The 8,999-nt window shown below is 42.6% G+C and overlaps 1 protein-coding gene across 1 annotated transcript; it reads right to left on the bottom strand.

Annotated features, from left to right (window-relative positions):
- Positions 1-6,920: 6,920 nt before the first annotated feature.
- Positions 6,921-7,969, bottom strand: APELA (apelin receptor early endogenous ligand). The gene is made up of 2 exons (XM_064149386.1): positions 7,553-7,969; positions 6,921-7,090 (listed from the first exon to the last, which is right to left on the bottom strand). The coding sequence occupies exons 1-2, from the start codon at positions 7,626-7,628 to the stop codon at positions 7,002-7,004; spliced, it is 165 nt and encodes a 54-aa protein (XP_064005456.1). The 5' UTR covers positions 7,629-7,969; the 3' UTR covers positions 6,921-7,001.
- Positions 7,970-8,999: the final 1,030 nt, after the last annotated feature.

Raw genomic sequence — 8,999 nt, 5'->3', positions numbered from 1 at the left:
TGAAATTAGCCTGAAACTGTATATAACAAGGATAGCTGTGCACTCATTTTGAAACTTTAATTTTATTCTCTTTCCTGGGTAATGTTTTTCCGTTGAACTCAGACTTTCCTTGCTACTCCTGTTTCTCTCCAACACAGAGATGTAGGTTACATTGTACAGCAGAACGTCACTGTATTTTGAGGACATCGCTCCAACCCTCCTCCTTTTCTTTGTGACTGCTTAAGGTAAAACTTGCATTAACCACCAGCAGGATTGACGTCAGTTGAACATGGCAGCTGGAAAGCACAGTGCTGGTTGCCATGTGTAAAACATGCACATCTCCTGCCCTTCAAGCCATAGCTGTTGCATGCGTACACAAATGGAGGTGGAGGGGGTGTGCATGTACACCCACACCTGTTTTTATTGCTCTGCATATCTTTCTCAGTATCTTCGAGCTTTTTGAGGAGAAGGCATAGAAATGAACCTTTTTGCATTTGGACAGACTCCAAATAGGGGCTAGGCCTCTGCTACTCACCCTGACCACTTTCTAAGCTCTGGTCATGGCAGGGCTACAGGGAAGTGTCAGGCAGGAGCTACAGGAGTGGGGTAAGGCCTGGGCTTTTGCCCATACCAAGCTCATCCTGCTCTGGGGCAGATGTGTTCCTTGGCCTCCCCAGTGTCACCGTCACTGGGTGCAAGGCAGCACTGTGATACCACCTGCATGCGATGCTAAGGCAAAGCAGTGTGGTGTGGCATGCAGTGTGGTAGGTGCACACCATCTCCTGGCCAGCATGGCTCACTTGGGCTAGTAGGGTTCTCCTTTGTTCCCATGACCAAGCCTGACAGTGTGTAACAGGTGCTGGCAGAGGTAGTCTGGGAGACTCAAGTGTGTAAGCTGGTGTTCAAAACACAATGTTAAAGGGGCATGTGGCTGCTTGTGTGTGTGTGTGTGTGTGTGTTAGAGAAACCTCAGGTCTAATCTTGCCACATCTGACACCAAATTTCTGATAACAGAGACTGATTCCTAGTTTTTCCTGCTTGGAAAGCTCCTTGCAAGTGCAAGGTAAGGTGCTGGGTATTGTGGTGGCTAATATTGCCTGGAGTAAGCTGCAGTCTACCACCAATGCCATGGCCTAGGTAACTGTCCCTGCAGTATCAGCACCTGATCACAGCTTGCATCTTAGTGTCCAAAGTAAAGTCCATAGCCATAGTACATTCAGCAAGCAGTACAGCATTAGATCCAGATTTTGGAGCAAACAGAAAAAGTATCACCAGAATACAGTGATTTGCACATGCCCTTCTGCAGTGCAGTGCTTTACTGGCCACCAACGTGTGATATGGCAAACTAGCACACGGGAACACAAGTGAAAACTGAACAGCTGAAGAAATAGAAGATTTTAACAGGATTCTCATACTTGTAAGATTCTACATGGATTTGCAGTTAAGAAAGTGTGCCTCACTGAAGGTAATTGTTAAGCTAATGAAAGTTTTGTCAAGGACCAAAGGCATTGGGCGGACAACAATCTAACCTTGAAGTAGTTCCAACTCGGCACTGGGATGAGTTAGGCTTTTAGGCATTGTTACTAAGTAAAGACGCAGGTTGTGCTGTTGGAGTGTTTCCCACTGTGCACAAAGATTTTTGGAGCTGATCACTAAGGAGAAAGATAAAGGTCCTCATGGCGGTGAGAGATCAGTATGCTAATTGTAGCTGTTTGATGATAGACAAACATTTGAAACTTATTTACCATGCTAATCTCCTGATTAGTGTTGATATGTTTGGTTTTCTGTGTACAGACACAGATATTTTTAGCATATGTATGTGGCGTATGGGAAATATTTTCAGTCTTTATTCTTCTATAATTTCCTTTTTTTCCATACTGGAAAGGGAAGAGGTGAATTGTTTATTATCCTTTGGGAACACTCTAATCTGCTGTTTCTCACCGCAGCCTTACATTTACCTCTATTTCCTGCTGACTTGCTGTTACATAATTTTGGATTTCACTCTAAAATAGCCAATACTGACTTGAAAATGATTTTTTTTTTTTTTCCCCAGCTAACAACTATGCACAAGACAGGGAGTTAGTTTTAGATGTCAGAAAAATTACATTTTGCCTTTCAGAATTGGAGATCTGAATTTATGTTTGGAGCAAGTCTTGACTGTTAGATGGGGTTCGTGCAAACATCAATGATGATTTTCAGTACACAGCCATGTGCACTTTGACAAACTTCTTTTGAAGATATTCACATGAGAACACAGAGAACTCAATTCAGCTGTTGTAGCACGAAGACAGTGCACAGTCTGGGTTCTGCTGTAATGCTACCGTGGTATCATGATATCAATTTACAGCACATTGATCACACCAATCAAGAATTTGAAACTAAGTTCTTTCTATATTTTTTTAATCAGAATTTCATCTCTTTAGAAATACAGAACAAAGTTCCCATTACTAATTGTGTCATATATTAACAAATTATTTTTTATGTAGGTTCCTTATGAATCCACAGCCAAACTAGATAAATTCTCAATGTTATTTAGGTGCATTGGATCAGGCAGCTCAAGAATATAAACTTTAAAGTGTAGAAAGTTTATTTAAAACTAGATGTTATTTGCATTTTGAGGTATCTTTTTACAAAACACACAGCTAGTTGATAAACATGTCTATAAAAGATCACAATGGATGCCTTTTTCAAAGATTTTATGGTATCAGCATATCTAAAAAGAACAGGCATTTACAATAGGTTTATAGAGTGACAGTGTCTTTCTAAGGCACTTGGGTAATTGTTCTTTTATTTTTACATCTGTAAAGGAACATGCATATATAGCTCTCAGCTACATTATGATTTTCTTACAATTCTACTGAATTGAATAGTTAAGATTATAGAAATTATCCAGTGCCATGATAAATCCATATGCTTGACTGTTAATTATTCTTCATCTTTCTTGCTTTCTCATACTCTTCACCTGTACTTCTAAACAGAGATAGCCATGGATAGATATGAAAGCGAAGTTAAATAAATAATTTAAGATAAAATTAATGGTAGTATACCTCTAATTTTGGAAAAAAACAACTTCTTAAAAAAAACCCCAAACAACCAACCAAAGAACACCCAAGAAACAACTGCAAAGGTTTACCTACAGGGCTGCTTGTTAGTACAGACAGGTTTGTTCACCTTTTTATGATGATTTCCCAAAACTCAAGAACACAGTGTAATTTTTATTGTTCTTTCTATATAAAGAAATTTGAAACTCCTGCTAAGTTCCATCTGTGTAAATCTCATTAAGATTTCAGGTTTTTAGAGATGAGGGGTTACATGGAGACACTCGTTGGAAAGATGAAGCTCTCCAGTTTTCTGGGTTGCTGTTCTTTCACTTACTAGTAACTGCGTTGCAAGACAAAAATCTAATACTGGATTTAAACCATGATGCCGCTGATCTTTGTGCATCTTTATACAACGTACAAAAAATGTGGACATCTCAGCTCTAGTGCGATGACTTAAAAATCTGGATATGGCTCCTTTTCAGATGTTTTAGTTCTGCTAATGACAGGACTACCATGTTTTCCTTTATAAGTAGGTTTGTTATTTCTGATATAAAAAGGAGATGTGAAACGTGTATTTTTAAGAGCAAAATTGAAAATAAAAGCTTAATGTATTCGTGACCACTACTGAAGAGAACAGCCTGTTTTCTGTTTGAAGTTCTCTTTCATTGTAGTGCCATGTTCCAGATATCCCATTTATTTAAATGACAGGAATAGAGTACTATGCAACACTGAGGTTGACAAAACAAAGGTTTCTTTTCAATGGTCTATTTTTATGCTCTATTTATAATACCGTAGTGGGTATTTTAAGAAAACTACTATTAAGCAAATAGTACTACAGCACTGAATTTTCAAGTATGTTTTAGCTGTCTGGTTTGGCAGTCCAGATTAAGAACACAAATGATAGGCTTTGCAGTAACAGCTCATTAGAAAGGAGGATGGGCTTGACCTTAAGGCCTGGCTTCAGAGATCTGAGTTATCAGTTTTGCATGACTCGTAGCTAATCTCTTATCTCTGTGCGCTTCACTTCTCTATCTGTAGGATGAGGGATAACACTCTCTTCGTTTTCACATATTGTAAACTTGTACTATGCTTACTATACTTGAAGCTAATAGGACCACTGGTGTGGTGCTGGCTTTGGTACTATTACAGTAATACATTCTACATTATCATTAAGTTAATTTCATAAAGGTGTAATGTTAGGTGTTAAAATATATATGTATATATTATTCATATATAAAAGTATAAACTAAAAATGGACTTTGACAGTTCTATGCTGGAGTCTGACATTATTTCATCACCCTAAACACTGCCCTACACACAGCCTGAATTAAGTAGTCAACAGCATGCACAATGTCTCTTAGTCTGGACAGACTGTTAAGAATCCCCTTCGACAGATTCTTCTTAATGCCACTTGACATCCATCACAGATGCTTGAAGTTTGATTTGGTCTTTAACTTTCACTAGTTATTATGAGAGCCAAGGAATATATATGGAATCTTTCAACCAGATAGGTTTCATGTATATCCTCCTACCCTCCATTTCTTTCCTCTCTCTTCCTAGGGTGTGAGCCAGGGGCATCTGTACCAGGTCTTGCAGAATGTGACAGACAGGACTGCTGAAGACAGGACTGCAGTGGCTCTATCAGATCAGCTGTTGTCAATCTGGTCTTCTGACAAACTATCAGTTTAATTGTTGCTCCTTTAAAACACTGAGAAGCCCATTATGAAATTGCTGGGAGGGGAAAAAAGTAGAGAAATAACCATTAATGAATGATTGAGTAGTCTAATATTTCATACAAGATACATTATTTATTAAATACACAGTGGCAATTTGGGGTAATGTTTCTTAATCTGGTAATTTAAAACGTTTAAGAAAAAAAATATCAAAAATCTAGAGGCAAGAAGGCTTCAAATATAAAAAGTAACTGACAAAAACCATCAAGTTCAATCCTCTCCTCATTTTAAGTGTTGTTGATAAAGAGAGAGGCAGCTATGGTCATCCTAGTTTCCAGCCACCTGTTGAAAGGCTCATGGGACCATCCTGTTTGCATCTGCAAATAGCTTTATCCATATGTACAACTCCATTGAGATCAGTAAGATTACTCATGTGAGTCAAGTTACTCAGGCATGTAAATATTTGCTGAATTAGGACTAAAACTGGAAGGGAATGTAAATGTAGATGGTAAATCCTACTTAAGATAAAGGAGCAGAGCACTCACAATGATGACTGGTCTTAAGAGAGCTTGTTCAGGTGCCTGGCACCCCTTATTCCCCAGTCACTCTTTATGGATTTCTAGATAGCTTTATAAAACAGTATTATCTTTAGATAGATGTCTTTAAAAAAAATATTATAAATTAAAAAATACATCCTTTTGCTTTGTCACTGTATCTTGTTACAGGAAATCAGCTGCCCACAGAAAATGAGGTGACACCGAAAGTATCTTTTGTCTTGATCTTCTGTTAGGAAAATAATTCCAGTCTAAGTGCACATGTATTGTGCATCTATTACAGTCCCAAGCAAGGTGCATTTCAGGGCGTATTAGAGAAAACACAGGTGCTTTCTGCACAGATCTCCAGACTATGAATGCCGAACTGGAGGAAAGGGGGTTAAATTTGCTTTCCTTGGGAAGCAAAGCAAGCCATTCAGAATGATTCAAGAAGTCTCTGGGCCTGAATTCCACTGTCCCAGTCATTCAGTCTCTACATGCTGAGTGAATTGATCTGATTGCTTATCTTTTTAGATTGATGCTTGAAGTGATGTGGGAATCTCATTTAATCTGTCTCTAGTGGAAATGAAGTCAGTGAGGAGACATGGCATTCAGCAGCAAAGCATCCTTCAGGCATCCTTTTTATACTTGCAGCTCACTTCTACCATTCTGTATGCAGCCTTTTCTTTCAACTTCACAAACTTGGCAGTGCACCCTCCTATATGCACATTCTACCTGTTCATAGGCCAGCACTACAGAGTAGAATAGTACTTTTTTTTTGAGTGGCTGTGTGGGGAGTGGTGTAGGAACTTTTCACCAGAGCGGTTTATGCATTGCCAAGATTCTTGGTGTAGGTTTGTTAAAAGTTTGGCTTTGGTCTCCTTTTCCCTGTTAACTGCTTAGTAAATGGCAACATCTTGGGTCCGCAGAGTGCAGCTTCTAACATGACTTTTTTATGATGCTGTCGTGCCTGGGGCTAACAACATTATTTCAATATAATGAGTTTAGAAGATGCAAAACTACTGACTCCATGTTTTATTCATTCTTAAATTGCAAGAGACCCTCGCTCTCCTTTTGATGTCTGCACTATTTGCATATGCTACCTGTGTGCTTCTTCGGTCACTTAGAATTTGAATGTATATGCCCTTGTCAGCTATAAAGCATTAATGTTTTGCACTTGTATAGCCTTTCATCCAAGGAGCTCAAAGTCTTTCGCTGACAAGGATTAAGAATGGCAGTCCCCTTTGAAGTGGGTAAGTGCTGCTACCTTTATGTGACTGACTGGCAGACCGAGGTGACTTTGCCCGGCATCCAACAGAAACCCTGTCAGAGCTTGAAGTCCCGGAGCGTGATCTGAAGCTATCGCTCTGCGCAGCTTTTACGCCCACTCTACGCTGTTTGACCCCTAACAGCTTTGAGGCCTTGTGGGGACGCGGTTTTTCCCCCTGTACCTCAGGGAAGGCATTTGCGCGGGAAGTGGTAGTCTGGGAGGGGATAGCGGGGCAGTAGCGTCCCGTGAGAGCTCTCCTCACACCGGGAGGCTACCCACCGTGCTCCTACCCAAAGTCCTATTCCCACAGCACAACCAGCGGAGACCAGGTGAAGCCACACCTGAAGTTTAGCGTCCTTCGTCAAGCGCCTCTTAAACTGCGTAGAAACGCAGGTGTCAAGTAGGAAAGGTGTGTAGAACGCGGCCCGCCGCGCCCGCACAGCGCCTGCGGGGAGGCAGGTATGGCCTCCGTACCATTCCCAACGCCCGGCATGCGCGGATTACCTCAGGGGAAGGGCACTCGGGAGTGCAGCGGCATGCAGCGCCGGTGGGAGCAGCCGTGCCGGTGGAGCTTCCTGCGCAGGGCCAGGTTGGCTGCGGGGAGGGGGAGACAAGGGGTGAGGAAAAGTGGCGGGCGATGTGCCCCGGTGGCCGCGGCCGGAGGTGAGCGGTTCTGCCCTCACCAAGACAGGGCAGCCCCGCTGCTCCCCGCAAACTGCCAGCGCCTTCACCGCACCTCCCCTGCCGGCGATGCTTCCAGGCAGCAGGTTTACAGCAACTGCCTGCCTTGAACCCCGGTTTATTCCGCCCCACTACCTCCAAAGGTGCCCGATGCATCACGTCGTACTGCCACTGAAAGCGGAGATGAAGCACACAGAGGTAGAAACACGCTTCCTAAACAGCGTGTCAGCGCAAGGCAGGCAGCTACCAACTCGTCCTCGGAGGGCAGAAACCGCGTGTTGGGTGCGGATAAATATAACATGCTGGAGGTGCCCTTGGGCTAAGCACGACACCCGTACCCCGGGCCACACGCAGTCGGGCTTCGGCATCGCTTACCTGGCCGCTGCCCACTGGCAGGAAGGAGGCTCGCCAGGAGGAAAACCACGATACAAAGGAGCTGTTGGAGTTTCATATCTGCAGTCAGCGTAGAGGCGTGCTCTGGGAGGTATAGGTATATACCTGTATAGGCGACGAAGCGTACAGAATGCCTGCCCGCGTGGCTGTAAGAGGTAGGCAGCCCCTGGCGCGGTTCATACGCCAGTGACACGCCGGGGAGCCAGCGGCAGCGGCGTTTCCCGCAAGGTTAATGATCAGGCAGGGGCAAGGGTCCTGGTTTGCACTGCGGTCAGTGCCTCCCTCGCTTTCCTTCTCCCTTTCCTCTGTTTTTTTTTTTTTTTTTTAAGTCACTCCCCCTTCTTTTCCATAAGCAAACAAAGCAGGAATGAAAAGTCCGTGTAAACAGTAGCTTTGGTCAATGCTTTATGGACAAGGAGCCTCTTGAACAATGCAGCGACTTCACTTTAAATTCAACCCTGGCAGGAAAGGAAAAAAAAAAAAAAGCCCCTATGTACCCTCCCCCATTTGCAACTGTTTAAACTGCATTGCCCATATTGGTCCCACATGCAGAAAGCAGTGGCAGGAAGTTCCCCCCGTCCGCTTACTAACCCTGCCCTCTCCACACCCCGTCACGGCCCCCCCACTTTGTCTCCTCTGAAAGAGCAGGCTGGGAAGTCTCCCCAAGCCTGGTGCCTCTCACAGCTTAAGTGCTTGTTCTCTTCTCTAAACTAGCTGCGAAGTTGTGGCTATTCAAAGTGAAACGGGTAGCAGTTAAGGCTAATGGGTGTCTTTTGTGCTGGGAAGGATTTTTAAAGGATCAGAATATTCTGAAACTGATTTGTGAGGGCTTTGAGTTGGTTGATTGTTTTTGGTGTTGTGTTTTTTTCCCTTGTCGGGTAAAACAGAAATATCACACGATGTATATGGTACAAAATGCCGTGCTCGGGAAAGCAGTTTCGTTTGGGACTAGCTTTGCATAACCCACCTGTAGGTTGCGTTATATTGGTGCTAGCTGATGATGAGAGCTCGCATTAACAAAGAGAATGAAAATAGCCTGGGTGGAAAGAGTGCAGGTATGCAAGCCTGAAAAGAAAAAAGGCAAAAAAACTGTGAAACGTTTTAGAAGCAGTGATGAGTTTGAAATCCAGTGAATTACTGTCTTCAGTTAAAACTTTGACTGATCCCTTTCATGTTTTCAGCTGTGTTTCCCTGGGATGCATTGCTACCTCGTGATTTGGAAAATGAAAGTTTGTGCTCTTGTGGAAGAAGTTTGTGTTTGAAAAAAAAAAAATACAGCAAAGACTACATTTTGGTATCGATTAAATACTGCTATTATTAAAAGAAAAGCATTTTCTGAAGTGGTCTAAAGATATTCTTTGCTTAACTGACTCTAAAGTGTAATAAATACTTTTAGGTTACATTTCCCTGTATTTTCCTTCCCTGTTGT

The sequence above is a fragment of the Pogoniulus pusillus genome, chromosome 9 (assembly GCF_015220805.1).
Source record: "Pogoniulus pusillus isolate bPogPus1 chromosome 9, bPogPus1.pri, whole genome shotgun sequence".
In the NCBI taxonomy this organism is placed as follows: Eukaryota; Metazoa; Chordata; class Aves; order Piciformes; family Lybiidae; genus Pogoniulus; species Pogoniulus pusillus.
Note: the sequence above shows the minus strand (reverse complement) of the source record. Positions and strands in the feature narration are given on the sequence as shown.

Bases quoted from the DNA above. Each gene is read 5' to 3' on its own strand.
- APELA (XM_064149386.1), bottom strand. From the start codon at position 7,628: ATGAAACTCCAACAGCTCCTTTGTATCGTGGTTTTCCTCCTGGCGAGC. The intron at 7,091-7,552 runs GTAAGCGATGCC...CCCTCCCCGCAG, and splicing joins TGCCAGTGGGCAGCGGCCAG to CCAACCTGGCCCTGCGCAGG.